Source organism: Contarinia nasturtii, unplaced genomic scaffold (genome assembly GCF_009176525.2).
Source record: "Contarinia nasturtii isolate CC-2019 unplaced genomic scaffold, AAFC_CNas_1.1 Cnas_scaffold_630, whole genome shotgun sequence".
In the NCBI taxonomy this organism is placed as follows: Eukaryota; Metazoa; Arthropoda; class Insecta; order Diptera; family Cecidomyiidae; genus Contarinia; species Contarinia nasturtii.
The window spans coordinates 1,888,610-1,907,535 of NW_022197981.1; the positions used below are offsets into that span (position 1 = coordinate 1,888,610).

Below are 18,926 nucleotides of genomic sequence, written 5' to 3' on the forward strand. Positions count from 1 at the left end.
ATCCAAATTTCAAACGAAACCGTTTGCACACATTTGTGTGTACAATCCAATACCAACGTATACAGAAGCGTATGTGATTCGTGTATGTGTGTTGTGCGTTCAGCACTGACAAAAGAATGTCAGTCAGAAATGTCAAAAGTAGGCTGTGTGTATTCACGTGGTATTGGAATACAATTGCCGCTGCCAATTTAATGTGTGTTTATTGTTCTAAAGAAAAGTGTTTATAAATCAACCGATAAATGAAATCGATGGAACACAGAATGAGAAGAACAGAGACAGTGAATTCGTGCGAAATTGAACGAAGTGCAGTGTATGTGGTCAACTGTAAGCTGAGCCATTGTTTGGAGGACGTGCTTTCTATGTTTAATAAAATGATTTTCGTTCTTATTAAACGCTGATCAAAGACATTTTGCTTGTTTTCTTTTCATTTCTTTCTTCTGCTTTGATTTGAATTCGTTTGGTTTTGTGTTGTTTATTCATTTCATTCCGTTTATTCTGCAATATGATCTTTGTCAACACATTGAAGTGTGAAGTGGCAATTATGTGCGGCTCGGCATTTTTGAAATGCATACACACATACACAAATACACATACACACACCGAAACAGCATCATGCTCAGCTAGAATCGTGATGATTGCTGAGTTTTTAAGACGCGTATTCAAATACGGCTAACTGTAAACAATATGAAAATTGTATTCTGTGTAAGTAGCATTTTAGCCGGCTAGCACACACAATCAGATTATATCCGAATAGAGAGACAGCAACGTCGGCAACAAGGCACACAGTGACATTTGACTGAAGTGAACTATCATCGATGACTGGTGCCCGCATGCGGTCAACCATAAAGACGGAAAGAAAACGAAATTGATTACAATCGACATTGCTGATAAATTTTCCATCATCAACCCAAAAACCACAACAACACAAAACAAAAATACACACAAGTAAGTATACATATATTCATTTTTACAACTGATCAAGTGTGCAACGACTTTTTTTGCTGTCGATTTGCAAGCCTGGCATAAAATTACTTTCAATTGTTGTGCAAAAGTGTGAAAGTGTCAATGAGACATTCAGCTGATGAATTTATTTTCATTCTTCCCTCAACGCAATTTCATCATCCGTATATCACCGTTATATACAGTACAAACTGCGCGAGAGAGACGCCTAATTATATATTGAATAGATAAAATTTGTGCATTTAACACCAAATCATTTACCTTTCGACTGAACACTAGATCAAACGTGTTATTTGCGCATACACATTTTTTTTTGTTGCCAACATTCAAATTCAATGCAAATGCAACGATTTCGTGACGAATCAATTGCTCCAATGGCAAATGGAGTTTTTGAATGCACATACATTGAAAAATATCGGTAGTTTTTTTTATACATCAACAATTCTAATAACTGAATGAGTTTTTGTTGCTATTTTTTATGTTGTTTGAATCGCAGTGAATTGATTTCTTTGAATCGACTTTTTTGTTATAACCAATATTTTTTTCGATTGATTTTCCCGCTTAGAAATCTGCCAACAATGGATTACTGCAATTTAACGCATTCGGAACGACCAGTGCACAAAATGCGACCGCGTACACCACCATTACCGCCATCAGTATTAAGACGAAGCCGAAGCCGAACTCGATCAAGGTAACCGTTTTTTTGTTGACATTTTTTTGTTGATGTTTTTTTTCTATTTTTTTTTTTGTCATGCAACAAATAACAGATCACCGAGAAGACGTTATCGTTCGCCGCCAGTGCCGCCACCACCATCAACCACTCATCATGATTTGTATCATCATCGTTCTCGTGACAAACACATTAATTCCTATGATGACCATAATCGCCATTCAAATTCACGTGTAAGCGATCAAACTCAATTCAATTTTGTTCTCAAAGCATTCAAAAAAAACCAACCAAATCACACATTGACCGAAGAGCAAATCAATTTTCAATTAGTGTGTCTCGCGTTAAGCAATTTTTTTAGTAGAATTTTAACAAATGATCAAAGCTTTCATTTCGAATCCAATGTCAATTCAATGTCAAAAGTGCAAATCGAACAAAAACAAAATCACGTACAAACAATTTTCACCTCCATCAAAAGTCTAATCAATCGCATACAATTCAGGCACGACCACATGAAAGCCGCTGCATTGGCATTTTCGGTTTGAGTGAACGGACATCGGAAACGGATATTCGTCGCATCTTCTCAAAGTACGGTTACATACAAGACACCATTCTTGTCATGGACAACAAAGTAAGTACCGTTTTTTTAGCTATGAACACATTCCAATATCTACGTTACACTGTTTAGATGAACGGAAATTAGAATAAGTGTTGTTGTTTTTCTGTTTCCAAAGTAACTTGCGACCGATTCACATAGCAGATAAAATTGTGATTCGTTGTCTTACTTTGGTAGAGTGAAAATGTACGATTATTAGGCGATTCGTTCGGAGAGACTATCGAATGTAATCGTAAAGGAATCGCACAACAGTTTTTTTTCATGAAATTTAAGTTCTTTTTTTGCGATTGAATACATTTGTTTTTTGTACTAAAAGACAGTGGATCAAAAAACTCAATAATTAATTCACTTTAATTTTGACATTTCAGACCCGTCGATCACGTGGCTACTGCTTCATTTATTTTGAAACGATCAAAGGTGCAGTCCGAGCAGTTGAATCGTCGGTCAATTTGAGGATCGATGGCCGATATGTACGTGTCGATTATTCAATCACAAGCCGACCACGATCTCCCGGCTCCTTTGATCGTTACAAAGATGCAATGAGCCGTTACAACAATTCACGTCATCGATTAAAACGACGTCCTCAGAGTCCATCGCCACCGCGACGTAAGTGTATTCTTTGTATTTTTATGATGAACGATGTTTGAATATCATTTATACATCGGATTTTCATCGTCATTTTATATTCTTGGAATTCTTTTTGCATTTTTGTCTTCTTCTCTAACTTTAAAGGTTATCAACGTTAACGTCGTGCTCATCATTCAACAGTTGAAAAAAGTGTCCAATCAATCAAAACATTCAAATCAAATTCATCATAAAGTGCAAAGCGAATATGAATCGATTTCATAATGAAACAAAATCAGACAAATTCCAAAAATGCCATACAAATATATATTTTTCTAAAAATATTTAATATATTATAGAATTTCTTTGAAATTTAATATATAATAATAAAAAACAATACAAATATGTTTTAAACGAATAACAACAATTTAGTTTTTATTGTTTTTTTTTTTATTAATTCTCTGCAATGACCCGCTTGAACTTGCTTTGGAAAGATTATTTGATGAATGTCGTGACGATTGTGTTTTGTTCCTACACTCGTTCACATATTTTCTGGATGATTCTCGTGGAAAAAAAACGTTTTTTTATTTTATTTAGTATCGATGCTAGGTTTGTGTGTAGAGCGTTGCAATAGCCGGATCTTCTGTTTCATAGATAATTAAAACATCACGGAATTTATCTAAAAGTTGTAGCAATTGTGAACGTCTGAGATTTTCAAAATACATTATTTCTTCGAGATGATGCTCGCCTTTGAAATAACCTAAAATAGTTGAGAATTTTCAAAATTACCGCATATCTCTTTATTGAAAAAATTTATTGAAATGGTTAATAGATTGAAACTAAAATCATCGGTCAAAGCAAAAAAAAAGAGAATGTCTCACTCACCGGCTTGATATAATTTAACCATAAGTGTTAAATCCTCAACATTTGATGCAGCTGGTAAATCTCGAACGGCACTTCGCTCCGGCTCTTGGAATGCCATCAATAATTCTTTAATTTTATCCTCATCTTCAACCGATGCAAGACTTTCACAATTCTCGGTGCTCATAGTGTCCGATTGACTAATGCTATAATTTGATTTATTACTTGAACTGGGCGCTCCCATATTATCGGAAATATTCGAATCGGCTGCCATTTCGGAAAATCGATCTTCGCTAATTGATCGACAGCCAGCAGTTTTTGGAACCGGCATCGGTTGACTAGATTCGATGCTCAGCAATGATCCAAATGCCTGTCCATTTTCATTGCCATTCAATAATTCCGTCGTTTCGTCAAGCGTTTCCATTGAATCGTCCAGTTTTGGTGGATTGATTTGTGTAGCATTTTCATTGTTGACGGAATTTGTGCTAGCAATTGGTTTGGCATCGATCGGTTTAATGCATTCACCATGATCGGTTGGCATAAATTGAACATATGTATGCAATTGCATTAGCAAATGATGTTGCAGCATCCAAAGTACCATTTGTACAAGTGTACCTTGTTTTGTGGGATATTGTAGTGGTGTCGTTAAATGGCCAATTGATGTTGGCAGTGAGAATTCACTTATAACCTCAAATAAATTCATCGAAAATTTGGCATAGAATTTTTCTGCTAGCGGTGAATGATTGTGCAACGGGGCATCGGGTGCAATTACATATACATTTGTCTCGCATAATGGATAGATAATGGTTGCTTTTGCCCAATAGACCAAATGACCGACCAATTCATATACGTGTTTTATCGCGAAATCAGCATCGGTCGCGATGTTTTGTAATGTTTTAAATGGATTATAAGCGTTCAGTAATTTGGTTAGCATTACAGCACCGGATGGTGGTACACAGTCTAGTAACTCAGTATAATCCACTAATAATAGCATGCCATGATACGGTTTCAACGATTTTAGACAGCGATCAATTGCTTCTGGTTCAACGACCACACCTTTTTTATGGAATTGATGCGCTTTTTGAGGTAAACAAAAACTTAGCGTTATAAATTGATTGATCGTTATATTTAGCAAACCCGTTGAACATAGATCTTGATAAATCTGAAATTTAGACACAAAAATCAACGTTTTTATTCAATTTGAAACAAAAAAGTTGAATTCAATAAATACCGTTTTGAGGCACAGAGCTAATGAAGATCGTTCTAAAATCTGATCGAATGCTGTGATTCCCTGCAATGAGCGTCCTTCTTCAATATTTTCGGCAACTTCGTCGTGCGTTTTAAGAATTAATTTCATTTCATCGGTTAAATAACCGACCCGATTCTCCTCATACACCAAGGCATTGCCCAAACGTTTGCTCAGCTCATAATAGCATTTAACAATTGAATAACTGGCCTGAGCGTACAGTGCAAATACAATATTTATCAAAATGGATGAACCACTTGGTTCTTCTTTGACACCTTTCGATTGCATAAGCGTTGGATGGGCCACAAAACGTACATCGTTCACTTTAAGCTCGAATTTTTGATTGCATAGTTCAGCTTTCACAGCAAATAGTGTTGATAACACTTCATCGGTGAAACCAGACAATTGACCTATGACATAAATATAAATTTATTAATGTCATTCAAGTATGAGATCGTGTTTTTCTTGTCTTTTTTTTATATTTTCTTGTGGTTTTATCAAACATTCACATAAAATTACCTTGATGGATGTTCGATGTTTGTGGCGGTGGACTTTGTAAAATATCCTCTTGTGCTGGTATCGAGTACGGATTTCGTCGTTTATTTTGCAAACATGGTTCATTCGATTCCATACAATACGGATATCGAAACAATAAGCGATCACCTTTACTATCCGATTTTACTAAAATTATACTCAATGGATTTACCTCCATTTTTTTTTCGCGGCTTTTCTACAAACGATCAAATATTTTCCCTTGTTCAGCCCTCCTTGTTGATCGATTGCACGCTAAATCACATTGTATTTGAAGTATAAAAGCGGCAATTGTCAAGATTATTGCATTTACGAACAATACTGTAACCGTGTGATACGTACAACTAATCAATATTGTTGTAAAAATTTGATTTACTTATTGGACCATCGCTTTTGTTTACACTTCGATAAGGTATTATTCCATTAAGTTTATCTCTCTATATATATAAATCGTCTGCTATATTATCAATTTTTGCGAACTGCTTTGTATGCTGATTGTAATGTAATGACGCTACAATGAACTGCGTAAATAAGTTTATTTAATCGGAAGTGATTCATTGCTCACTATTCAAGATCATGGCTCTAAATACATACTATCGCAAATGATAATTTCGAAACTATTTTCCAGTCTTCAGTTCGATATTTTGCATGCCGAACTCTCTCTTTTTCCTTTTACATTCAGTTTATGGGCAAATATTTTCACATTTAGTCCAATGCCATTCGAATTGAATTGAAAACCTCCGAAAACAACAGACACGTTACAAACAAAATTGTAATAACAAATTTACCAAAATAATGATAAAACGTAATGTCAAATTTTTGGTCAGATGTCAATGTCCATGAATTATTAGCGCCATCACATGGGGAACTTGAAAATTATCGTTTCAGAAGAGAACGGTTTTTTATTATTAGTATCATTTGCAAGTGATTTTGGAGATTTTTCTATTTCAAATATTCGAAAAACGAATGGAATCGACATGAAAAAGAAATGATAGATGTGATGATAAAAACATTTCATTTATTACGCATCAAACGCTTCATGCAATCCGCTTACGTATTTTTTATTAATTTTTTCAGCTTCTTTAAATGTTTTTTTGGCAACGTTTTTGTGCTTTCACCAATTTTTTGCTTGTCTGATGAAATTCATTTGCGAGTAAAGTAACTCTTCTTCCTCTTGTTTTCGCCAAATTTCTCTCTTTCCGGTACTTTTTCCTCCCTTCTTTGAGTAGCTTTTCTTCTTCTTCGATTTATCTATTTTCCTTTTCAATGCGTTATAAGTTATTGTAAGACATGCATCTTTTGAAATGTTAAAGATAAAATCGTCATTGTAAGTAGCCTTTCTCGGTAATATTGAATATAAAATAGTGTAACAACATTTTGATTGGGTTCATTGTATATGTTATAATATTATGTATGGTGGCGACACTTGCTAATTATCCAAGTTTTGATTCTACTTAGCTTTCATCAAAAACGAGGTTAAATTCGAATAAGTTGATTTATGACGAAGTTTTCAAAATATAATAGGAAATGTGGCATGACCAAGTCTATGCCAAAATTATACACCAAAGGTCGATTGATTCCTTCTTATCTCCAATTATTTCAATTTCACGATTATTTAAAATGTTATGAAACTGGACAACTATTGGAAGGAACCTTTTCCCTAGAGAGTTACTGTGGATGTGGACAGTATCCGTTACGCTTGATGGGATCAAGACAAATGTGTAGATTATTGACATGGACAAAGAACTCATTAATCTTAATAACCATTTAATTTAAACAGTTCAATATTGTTCAGCATTTGTAACTTACCCACAAAAATTATTCAATTACCTTATTCAGGGATTCATTTTCCCAGGGAAAGTACGGATAGAAAAAAAAGCTATATGTACAAATTGATTATTAAAGTGAGAATTTCGTTGTCAAAAGACTTTTCATTTCATCCATCCAACGATTTCCATTTATTGTTCTCAATAAATACCTTTCCACTCAGTTAGTTTCATGATTATTTTTTTTATTATTATTATTATTCACCAGTGATTTATTTTTTTTTAATTCGAAAAACGATTTCATGAAAAAAGAAATGTGAACAAATTGAGAGTATGTGGTGTGTGTATGCAAAAACATAAAATTGTTTTCGTTAAAACGTTTCACTTCATGCCAGCGGCTGCCATAACAGATTGATATTGTTGTTGTAATTTTTGCTGTAATTTTTGAATATTTTCCCGATGTTTATCTTGTTTCTTTTCCAAATCTTCGATTTGATCATTGCATCGCTTCAATTCTTTCTTGATATAGTCCATACGTTTGCTTACATTTTGACGACTGTCTTCAAGATCTTGTTTCACCAATACTGGACCGTACAATTTGTATACCTGCAACAAGTTACCGTATATTATTCGATTGTGTCATTTCAAATGGTTCGATTTGAACACGTTTGATGCATACCTGATTGTCGTCTTTCAGTATTTTCAATTCCTCCAGAACGCTTTTGTTTTCATTCAATTGACCATCGAGGAGTTCACGTTGTTGCACCAGTTTACTGAAATCTGAAAATCACAATAAAAAAATCTCCATTGAAATATACGGCATATTTACGATGACGAAAATGAAGCAAAAAATGAACAAAACCAACAGCATTTTCCCTTTATTCACCCACACACATTTCCAGATGTCAAGCCAAAATATCATCATTTGACCAATGGAAAACATGCGGCAAATATCGATAGAAATATCTATGATTTACATACCTTTTTGAATAGATTTGAACTGATCCACCTCCGATTGCATTTTCTTTTCGATCGCTTTGCATTCTGCATCCATTTTTGTGGCTGTTTTTTTTTTTAAATATCTGTTCGTTTACCAAAAAAATATCTCAAGTATGAATGTATCTTTTTCTGTTTCAGCGAATACATGCAGTTCATCGTTTGACACATTCACCGCAAAAAGACATTCTTTGTGAATGAGTCAGTCGCAGGTGGCGCCATCAGTTGTGCATATTGTCTATCTGAACAAGCGAGTACTTAATACACTTATGTTGGTCAGCGTTATTTATATTGGAATCGGGTGTTTATAGATATTAGATATAAACAAAAAATAAAACAAACGTTGCAAACGGGAATTTATATTGATAACGAGGATGAACTTGTAAAATGGCAAGTAGTTGTTCGATCTGTCGTTGAATTATTGAAAAACTTCAAAGAAATCTATACAAAATTCAACTTATGTTTAGATTCAAAAATTGTTGATAATAATGTGAAAGATGAATTTTGAAATTGTTTGCATAATGTGAAGGAAAAAAAATATTGAAAATTTTCAATTATTTGTTGTAGAAGAAACGAGATGCAATACAAATGGACTATTGAAAAATAAAAATCTATTAATTGATGTAAATGTGATTTGTAGAGTTTAGAATAATATAGCTGCTATATTCATTGGTTACGAATATTTATTTAAATTTTTTGGATTTTAGCAGACATTTTTTCATATCCAATTAATTTTAATTCGAAAGTTGTTATATTCACTAATTGATCTGAGGTCACATATAAATCTCTTTTCTCTTGATATTTGTTCCATTTTAATTACACCAAATAAATATAAATGTTTTTGTTTACATCTGCCGATCTATTTATCTTTGATCCTTTTTCGTAATGTTAAATAGAACCTTTTTATATCACTTTGCTCAAACGGCTGATTTGTTTCTGCAATTAATATGACAATCTTCTCTATATCTCAAGTGGCTATCATAATCAATGTGGCGAACCTCATCTTCGTTCATCCTCTTCACCATCAGAGCAGCAATCCCTGGATTTCAGGAATATTTTTAAAATAGAAAAAACACGATTTCCTTCCGAACACTGTCAGAAAGATAAGGAATTTGGAAAATAAGTTCGTAAATTTTTCGATAAAAACACAGAAACACAGGTGTTATTTAAAAGGTGAATGCCTTTATGTATATATGGAATCTTCTAAACTCTACAAAATCACATTTACATCAATTAATACGATTTTTATTTTTCAATAGTCCATTTGTATTGCATCTCGTTTCTTCTACAAAAAATAATCGAAAATTTTCAATATTTTTTTTCCTTCACATTATGCAAACAATTTTAAAATTCATCTTTCACATTATTATCAACAGTTTTTAAATCTAACCATAAGTTGAATTTTTTATAGATTTTTTTCACGTTTTTCAATGATTCAACGGCAGATCGAACAAATCTTTGCCATTTTATAAGTTCATCCTCGTTATCAATATGCTTTCGCTTGTTTATGTTTTCAAATATACAATTCGGCGAGTAGATAGAGATTCAGCAAAACCAATGTGACGATTAATATTACAACAAAAATGGAAAACATATTGAATGTTGAAAAACTTCGTTCGCCCTTGCTCATTGTACTCCATTTGGATGGAGTGTTCGATGTTGGAGAAACTGCTTTTGCTGTTGATTTTAACGAAGACCTTTTGCTAGAAGCCTCTTCAACTCATGATTTTTGGGATAGAGCTGAAAAAATGAAGCATATTTACAGTGTTTACAGCAAATATAATGATACTTTTTATGATAAAAGTAGCTAATAAATTAAATCGTTTACACAAAAGAATGCAATTTACACATATAAAAATTCTTCCAGCCCATATAATTCATTTGCGGAGTAATTTTGACGATGGCGGGACTGTGTGGAGTTTGGCGGAGATGACATGCAAACTCTGTGTGTACGAGGGAAACTGTTTAGAAAAATCCAAGTCCAATGAAAAAAATAGTAAAAAAAAAATCGAGATCACTTACGTTCGAAGTTTTTGGGCCAGCCCGTTGGCTCGTGTAACAGCTACCGTGAAATTCATGGTTCGAGGTTTCGTGCCGTCGCCGTTATCAATCCAGTCTCTATATACCATGTTTGTTATTTTGCGCATATTATGAAATTAAGCGAAAATATTCTAACTATATTAAGACGATTTGATTTATAATTCAGCAAAAATAAACAAAAAAATATCATCGTAGTTTTCCACACATTCATCAAAGTGAATCACACTGTGCACACATTATATAGTCACCATTTTTTTAATTACTAAGAAAAGTACTTACAATGGGAATTCGAATGAAAAAAACACTTTTTTTTTTTGTTTTAAAAAATGTCACAGTTTTCTTATATGAATGAAATCAAGAGTGCACTCATAATGGAAGGCGACATAAGTAAAGGACCAATGCCGCGATGACACAAAAAACTAAATGGATCGTCAGCCTCAAAGCAAGTGCAAATACATCAAAAATATCCATTTTGTATAACACAATACTGAGTACATAGACGACAGCAACAGCCATCAATAAAACACCACAAAAAAATAGTTCAGTTCAAAGGAAAATCACCAGGTACCATTTAGAGAATTTTTGGGTGATGTTAAGACACGACGCGTCTTCTCGTATCAAGAGAAAGCACCGGCAGCACCTAAATCCATTGCGTGTTGTGTATTCAATTAAGACGCCAATGTCAACTAAAAGTGTTTCTCGTTATATTCCGACAAGTCCAGAACGAATTTTGGACGCACCTCACATCGATTATTGTAAGTTTCTTAGATTACTTTTTATCAAATTATGATTGAAACCAAATCGAACATCGAGAGAATATATGTCAAAGTGAAACGTCAAGTTTTATGGAGTAATTCAGGCAAAAATATTGTTGAAACAAAACTAGATCCCGAAAATGTGATTTTTCAATGAAATCAGCCTATTATCTAAGTATCAATTTTCTTTTCGTTTACAGACTTAAATTTGATGGATTGGAGTGCATCAAATATCGTGACACAAAGTATCGGTCAATCAAGCTGCTAAGGGTGTTGAAACAAAAATCAAAGGCTACTAACCATATTCCGACTAAATATTCGTTTTTTTTTCTTCATGAATTCAGATCTGTTGTTACTTTGGTCAACTGTGTCATTAGATCATTTGCCGATTTAAAGAGAGATTTCTCTAAAAGGAAATAAAATTTAAAGTAAAAAATTTGATTTTCATATTTAGTGATCATTGCTAGTTTGTTCTAAAATGTCCATAATAATATTCTTTCAATCATTTCATGCAATCTTTATTATGATTGGTATTGCCTTCCAATCGGAAAATGAACCGCTGATCAATGTTCGTTTTTTGTGGCAATACTTCGGTTGTGACTGTGCTAGTTGTTGCTGACGTTGTTACAATTGGTTCAACTGGTGGACATTGTTTCGGACATTGTTTCGGGATGTGGAAAATTGTCAACTTTGGTAAAACGATTTATTTTTACTTTTTTCTGAATTGATTTTTTTTTTTTTGCAAGAACCAAACTGTCATTAGAAAATGAAAATAATTTCGAAAATAATAGATACAGCAATTTTTTAAAATCAAGAAATGTTTTCTCTAAATTAAATATATTTAGAAACTGTGTAGACCTATATCAACTGCTGCTTTACTTGTATTGTCTGCAATTGGTGAAAATTTACAACAAATAATTTGGATCAATAAATCTTATGCAATCATAAAGTTTGATCAGTGGATCACAGAATTTCGTCTAAATAATGGTTTCGACGATCGATGGATACAAGAGAATTGTACATCACTTAATGCGGTTGAAAGCGCCATTTCAAAGCACTTGTCGAAGCAATAGTGATTCTTACCATAAATCCATTGAACGAAATTCGTTAACTGTAAAAATTTGGTCAAAAAAAAACATGTTGTAAGACAAAAGAAAACCATCTCAGGGCATGTTAACATAAAATAGTCGTTTTGTTTTTATTTTCCATATCGAATAAATAAATAAATAAGTTATTGATCCTAATGTGTCAACATGTTGATAAATGTTATTATTTTCCAATAAATTTATTTAAATAAAAAAAATGTCAAGACAAAAAATACGATTTTAGTATCTGCGTGTCTATACAACATTTTTTCAAATATTCTAAAAAAATGATGAATTTTGTAATGGATACAAATGGACTAGTCTTCGTGCGAAGATGACGGTGACGGTGGCATTAAATTGGGCGATGGTGCATCGATTATGGATGGTGTTCTTGCTTGATGCAATGCAGCTGCTGCTGGATTTGCTTGGTTTTGTTGCAATTCTGGTAAATAATCCTTCCAACTGCGAAACAAGTAACGTGTAAATTTTCTCAATTGCCTGAATTTGCAGTATGTGCCTTCGGCCTGTTCCAATTGCTGTGTTTGAATGAGAAAACCTTTTTCTTTAAAAGTCTTTTCCAATTTTTCACGTTGCATTGATCGCTTCGATTTTCGTTTTCGTGTGTTATGATAATGTTGTTGCTTTGGATGCTGTTGCAATTGTTGCTGGTGTGATGGTATTGATGTTTCTGACGAAAGCATTGCGCCAACGGAGCTTGGTGTATTTATTTCGTGTATTTGAAGCAATTCATTGCTCAATCCAAATGATGGTGGTGGAATATCGTTTGTAATCTTTTGTCCGGGTGTATTTAAAAATGCGCCAGCACTTGAGGCCGTCATTAAGCTCGATTGTTTAAGACTTTCGCGTGGAAAAAAGCGAATCGATTTGTCACCGGTGCCGCTGTAATAGCGAAAGTTACCGCCCGCATCAACCGATAGCATTTTCTTTTCTTGCAAACTTGGCTTTGCACCGCCCGTAAATTTAAACTTGCAAATGCTCACTTCGGTCGCATGATTTGTGGACGATTCCTCGGGAACGGGCGGAATGAATATAGCCGATCGTTTTCGTTTGGGTGCGTTTGGATGTTTTTGATTCGCATTCGATGTAATTGTCGCTTTATTGCTTATCGATGCCGATACAGTCGTTGGCGTTACACTTTGTATTAATTGATTTGTCACTGAATTTGTTGCTTCTTCTTTCATTAATTGTGACATTTTTTTCGGTACTAACATTCTTCGTTGTCTGGTTCGCATCGAATTCGTATCGCTGGTACTGCTTTCAGTTGATTCCGGTTTTGGCGATTCGCTCGCACGTTGACCGTAATTCGGCGACGGTGTATTTGAATTTGAATTTGCAATTTTTTGCAAGTACAATACCATCGGATTTAAAAACATTCCTGAATTTTGCCAACAATTATAATTATTAATATCCGTTTCCATATCGATGCCGGCGGTTTCGGGTAATTCATGCTTATTATCTAAAAGTGCTGACTGGAAATTCGGTAATGCCATTTTAAGATTGCGTGGAAAATGCGCGGTGGACAATGGTTCATTGGTTGACAACAATGGCATATCTGCTTTAGAATCGGCGAATTTTTTTTCACTATCGGTGCCATCTTCATCGGATACCACCGTCATCACGTCACTATCGTATCGATCTCGGACACATAAATTCAATGGCTCTTCGGTGTTATCGTCACCGTCACGAGTCAATTGCACCTCCGTTCCATCGCCACTATCAATTAATCTACGTTCGAGCAACGATCGATTTATCAATGTTTTAGTATTATTTGGTGTTTCCGATTCCAATTCAGTTTCAGTTTCAGTTTTTTGATTTGGAAAAATGGTACCATAATTTTTATAAATTAAATGACAAATATCGGCCTTTTTCGGCTTTCGTCCACGACGTGGTTTGAAATTGTCTAACGTAATTTCGCCCATGTATGGTAGATCTTGTGCGGTCACCTTTGCGCTATGCTTTGCTACAGTGCCTTTTGATTGATTACCATCATTCTCCATTCGTAATGTTGAGTCTCTACCATTTTGGTGTTTGGATGATTTTTGTAACCACATTTGCACGGATTTATCACCCTTTGTATCGGATGCATCTGATTGATTTGCAGCATGATCCGTGGAGGGCGTTTGTAGTGTTGATGTTGCCGTTCGATCTTTTTTACTTGATCGAATACTCGACGAAAATGTACCGAGAGTCATCTCTTTCGTGTTAAAATGATTTTGTGTGGCTTCGTAATGGTCGAGATATTCTTGCGGCAATGCCTGATGATGAAAACGTAATTTTAAATTACCCGATTTTCTAACTCGCGTCGATTTTTTATTAAATGTTGATGTTGGTGTTTCCATGGGCACAAGTGAATTTCCACAGCCAGCAATTGTATCAAATTCATTTTGATTGTCATCCAATGCGCCCGATATTAATGGATCATCTGAATGTCTACTCAAAACGAAATAAATAAATTTGTTATATCGATGTGAAAATATTCAAATTGAAAGAAAAAAACAAAAATTTTCAAGAACAAAAAAGACATCGAGAAATAAGAGCTTACAGTAAATTCGAGCCAATGTTTGTGGTCGGTGTGTTCCATTGGAATGCATCGGTTGTGTCTTCCAATTTTATAGATGTGGGTAACGATTCAAGTTCTGGAGTTCGGCCCAATTTAATGCGATCAAAAGCTGATTCATTGTTCGTTAAGATTGCATCTTTATCACATCCTGTTTGCAATAATGTCAATTCGTCACGTGATATATCTTGCATGCTAGGTCCTGAAAATGATCAAAACGATGAAAATTTGATATTAAAAAAAATTTCGCCGCAACAAATGAAAATGACATGAAATTCATTTAACTATACTCGAAATCGTTTGAATCGTTTGACCGAATTTATTATTGGCTCATAAACGATGAACGGCGTTGAACTTTTTTTATTTTGTTTTTCTTTTTTCCGAGAAAAATAGAAAAAATAAGCAAAACGATCATAGATATAGATGAAAGAATATTTTCCAACAAAATAAAAGAACTATTTTCTTCTCGAATTATGAAATATCGAGCACGTTTCGTCACTGAAATAAAAATAAAACGTACTCGCTTGAGCGCTGAACTCCTTTTTTGCCTTTTCTCATTTTTCACTATGTGTTTTCTTGGTTCGGTATTTTTCTTTGCTCATTCCTTTGCAATAGCTTATAAAAAGGCGTTTTTTCCTACTGCCATTTGATCGCAAGCTGCATTTTCCTGTTTTGAGTGATGCCATGAACTAAAACGGTTTTTTGTTTGTGGTTTTGCATTGAAAAAGCATTCGATAAATTCAAAAATAGGGGGAGATAAATGATCGAACGAGTGAGAGAGAGAGAGAGAGAGAGAGAGAGAGAGAGAGAGAGGAATCTGGCGGCAAGATATTGAAAATTAATTCAATTTAGGAAATTTGCCAAATGCAAACCGTAAAATTCATATAAATCCGTTTTATGTGTATAAATGGAGTATTATAATTGAGTTTATTATATAATGTAATATGTTGTATATATACATGAATAAGAACCGAAGCGAGAAATCCGAAGCGCTCCAATTGAAATGTTGGCGTGTGTGCATGTTTTCGAAATGAAAATTGCGGGAGAGAAAAAACAACCGACGAACAAAAAGCAATCACCCACACATGCCGAAAAATTGTGAGAAAAAAATGGAATTTGTGGCTCATCCTTTTTTTTGACCAATCGATTCCGCTCGATCGGAACACTATTTTGGATCAAACGTTTTTCAAGCCGAGCAGAAAAAAGCGCACACACAGAAGATCAAATTAGTATGCATAAAATATTCAACCGAAAACAGATTGGGTACACAAATATTTATGCATTGGGAAATATATGTGAGTGTATGTGCGAACGCGTAAACGCCAGCGCGTTAATAGTCTTAAATTGATCGGTGCTTTATATTTTTCTCAGCGTAGACATCGTAAGCGTTCAATGTAAAATAAGCAACAAAATTCGTAATTTTTTTTTTTTGTTTTGCCCATCCAAATAGCCAGCTCGAGTCAAATGCGTAAATAATTTTTAATTTGTAACGTAGTTTCGTTTTGGTGGTTGCGAGTTTTTGGCGCAAGATTGGTTTGGTACCTTTTTTAAGCCAGTGTAATTGGCAACGACCGAGCAAAACTGTTTTCCAGAATGCACACAAACGAAAATATATTTAAAACTATTTCATATTTGTCGTTAACACTCACCCGAAAATAATAATTCCGGCAGCATTGCTTTCGAACTGAAGACTGCAAAAATCTCTTTTTTTATGTTCTTATTGCTGCTGGTTTGCGTGATGTTTGCTTAAATAGGTTTTCATTTCATTTATTCCATGTCAATCTACTCGGCTTAGACAGAAAAATTAAAACCATTCACACACCACAGATCTCAAATGGATCTTGTCGAATTTTATCCAATAAAAAGTAACCCGTAAATTTCTATTATCAGTTCTGATTCAGCATTAACACAGTGTGCACATTTTCTTTTTTTTTCACGAATTTCACACCCACTTGCGATTAATGTTTCTGTTTTCAATGTATAGATTTTGTTTCCTTTATGTTCTCTCTCTCTATTTCTCACTCTTCCTTTGCGTTTTCCCTATTTTTACAATGTTTTCATTGAAAAGCTTCACATACGATCGATGTTAAAACATAAATTGACGATTTCACATGACAATCAAGGATGACATTATTATTTCCGCAATTGAACTAGGAACTTATCGAATTTTCAATTGTTTTAAATGATATTATATTATTTTCATAACTACAACTGGATCACAGTATGCGAAAGAAAACACGATGGTAATACCATCTCATCAAAGTTCATTATCAATTGATTTTCCAGCGTTTTTCCCTGGATTTTCTTGTGTGTATGTGTTTTTTTTTTTTTTTTTTCAAAAAAAAGCTACAGACATTCTCTGGAAATAAACGATCACGGTTTTTTTCTGGTTTGAATGAAAAAAAAATTACCAAATAATTTGCACAATCGTAGATATAGTATTATTTCAAAGGATATACATAGAGAAGCTGACTAATTGCGATGTCGCATAACACTAAACTAAATTTGTAAAAATCAAAAATGTGTGCCTATACATAAGTAACGGCATTTCTATGTATATTTTTGAATTGTTCGCTTTCCTTTCAGTTCTGTTTTTACGATATACGGTTTATTTATTTATTTTTTCATTCGTGTGTTCCTTTTGGTACGGCTGTGGTGTGAGAATCAGACACGAGCTCACATTCAAAAAAGTGCCTTTATAAAAATATACCGTAGAAGGTGTGCTTCTTTGCACCGATACACTGAAAACGACGCGAATCACTGTGCCCCAAGTGTGAATGACAGAGAAATAAGATCAAATGTATGCTCTATACCGTTCTGGCTTGTGTATCGGTGTGAAAACCGAATGTGAAAATTCAATCTAATTTTGTGTGTGATTTTTCATTTAAAATTTTATTTTTATTCGGTTACACATTTGTCTCACGCTCAATGGCTCAAGCCGATCAAGTGTATGTTTCAACGAAACAAGTCATTCACCACATGCTTCAAATCACAAATCGAGCACTGTTTTAAGGCAAAAAAAAATAAAATAAAAAGAAAATATTATAAACTATAACTATACACACACGTTACAAGTAGCAAAAATGTGTACATATTTACATATCTCAGCGTAGTCCTTGACATAAATGATGACACCTTTCTATTGCAACTGTTGCAATAACAAAATCGGAATATTCAGTTGTAATGCATTGGTTTTCCTTCGGAAACAACAGAGGAATGGCATTTCCAACATTGATTTGATTGAATGCAAATGAACATACTGATAATAATTTACTTTTTTGGTTTAAAATCGGCCCTATTCAGTTATTCATATTAAATATTGAAGAAAATGAGACGACCTTCTCAGATATACTTAAAAATTATCTAAGCATACTTTTTTAAAGTTAAACTTTAAACGAGATGAATTAGAAACTGCACGTGGATTTGCATCTCCTGGAAGAGGGATTCTCAATACAAAATTGGAATGTCATTCAGTTGATTTCAGAAGCTCCATAAACTGAGCTGTGAATTTAAATTCTCAGAACTACCTTTCATTAAGCATTCCTAATTTTTTGCACGAATTGATAAAATTTCATTGAAAGATTAGTCTTTAATGAAAAATTAGTTCAAAAAGAACATTTTTTTTTTCGAAACGAAATCCATTTATTTATGAATTTCTGTAACAACAATGTGAAAGTTTCCTTTACTGTTGTCGATATTTATTTTTTTATTTTCATGAAAATCTCTCGAATCCTTACTTTAAAAATTTACTGGGCCAATGATTAAAATTAAAAACACTAACGCTTATTCGAACATGAATAAATATTTTAATTTAAAATGTCGGAGAAGGATTGAATTCATGTTATTCTGGATAAAACCATTGCTAAATAAGATATCATATATTTATGTAAAAGAACCGTTAATCACATCAATTCTAATATCACGCCGTTCAACTAAAAACATTTAACAAATTTTCTTTTCGGAATATTTTTATTAAATTTGATAAAAATGAATAAATTAACGGTAAAATGTAAACATGTAGCTATGAATTATTCGCTAATCAAGTGTTTATATTTTATAATTCATATGCGATGTAAAGCTTACAGTTCCAAATTTTCGTCGAGTAATTTGCAGCGTCTCAAAAATGTTGCATGTACAAATAAATGACTATTGAAAATGTCCGAATTGAACGCGTGAAAAAGAAAAACCCAGTTCATTTGAAAGATAGTCTACCATATTTGGATACATTCATGCGGGTGGTATAAAATTTTCTATATTTAAA

General features: G+C 33.6%; 4 protein-coding genes across 7 annotated transcripts; 1 reads left to right on the top strand and 3 right to left on the bottom strand.

The window, feature by feature from the left end:
- Positions 1 to 65: 65 nt before the first annotated feature.
- On the top strand, positions 66 to 3,124 carry LOC116340048 (transformer-2 protein homolog alpha-like). 2 transcript variants are annotated; one of them, XM_031766221.1, is made up of 6 exons: positions 66 to 945; positions 1,526 to 1,651; positions 1,728 to 1,863; positions 2,130 to 2,258; positions 2,612 to 2,849; positions 2,976 to 3,124. In XM_031766221.1, the coding sequence occupies exons 2-6, from the start codon at positions 1,539 to 1,541 to the stop codon at positions 2,987 to 2,989; spliced, it is 630 nt and encodes a 209-aa protein (XP_031622081.1). In that variant the 5' UTR covers positions 66 to 945; positions 1,526 to 1,538; the 3' UTR covers positions 2,990 to 3,124. The 2 variants fall into 2 exon arrangements, with proteins under 2 accessions (XP_031622081.1, XP_031622080.1); XM_031766220.1 differs by lacking the exon at positions 66 to 945 and adding an exon at positions 1,085 to 1,378.
- A 131-nt stretch (positions 3,125 to 3,255) lies between these two features.
- LOC116340061 (GATOR complex protein NPRL3) lies at positions 3,256 to 6,222 on the bottom strand. Of its 2 annotated transcripts, none has more exons than XM_031766241.1 (5): positions 6,040 to 6,222; positions 5,434 to 5,966; positions 4,900 to 5,324; positions 3,693 to 4,830; positions 3,256 to 3,567 (listed from the first exon to the last, which is right to left on the bottom strand). In XM_031766241.1, exons 2-5 carry the CDS (start codon positions 5,624 to 5,626, stop codon positions 3,413 to 3,415), a joined length of 1,911 nt encoding a protein of 636 aa, XP_031622101.1. In that variant the 5' UTR covers positions 5,627 to 5,966; positions 6,040 to 6,222; the 3' UTR covers positions 3,256 to 3,412. The 2 variants fall into 2 exon arrangements, with proteins under 2 accessions (XP_031622101.1, XP_031622102.1); XM_031766242.1 differs by having other exon boundaries at positions 5,434 to 5,700; positions 5,788 to 6,222.
- A 1,148-nt stretch (positions 6,223 to 7,370) lies between these two features.
- LOC116340156 (probable prefoldin subunit 6) lies at positions 7,371 to 8,384 on the bottom strand. The gene is made up of 3 exons (XM_031766449.1): positions 8,193 to 8,384; positions 7,891 to 7,991; positions 7,371 to 7,817 (listed from the first exon to the last, which is right to left on the bottom strand). Exons 1-3 carry the CDS (start codon positions 8,263 to 8,265, stop codon positions 7,593 to 7,595), a joined length of 399 nt encoding a protein of 132 aa, XP_031622309.1. The 5' UTR covers positions 8,266 to 8,384; the 3' UTR covers positions 7,371 to 7,592.
- Positions 8,385 to 12,270: 3,886 nt separating this feature from the next.
- On the bottom strand, positions 12,271 to 16,971 carry LOC116340076. 2 transcript variants are annotated; one of them, XM_031766273.1, is made up of 3 exons: positions 16,315 to 16,971; positions 14,651 to 14,867; positions 12,271 to 14,538 (listed from the first exon to the last, which is right to left on the bottom strand). In XM_031766273.1, exons 1-3 carry the CDS (start codon positions 16,337 to 16,339, stop codon positions 12,405 to 12,407), a joined length of 2,376 nt encoding a protein of 791 aa, XP_031622133.1. In that variant the 5' UTR covers positions 16,340 to 16,971; the 3' UTR covers positions 12,271 to 12,404. The 2 variants fall into 2 exon arrangements, with proteins under 2 accessions (XP_031622133.1, XP_031622134.1); XM_031766274.1 differs by lacking the exon at positions 16,315 to 16,971 and adding an exon at positions 14,956 to 15,065.
- Between the last annotated feature and the right edge of the window lie 1,955 nt (positions 16,972 to 18,926).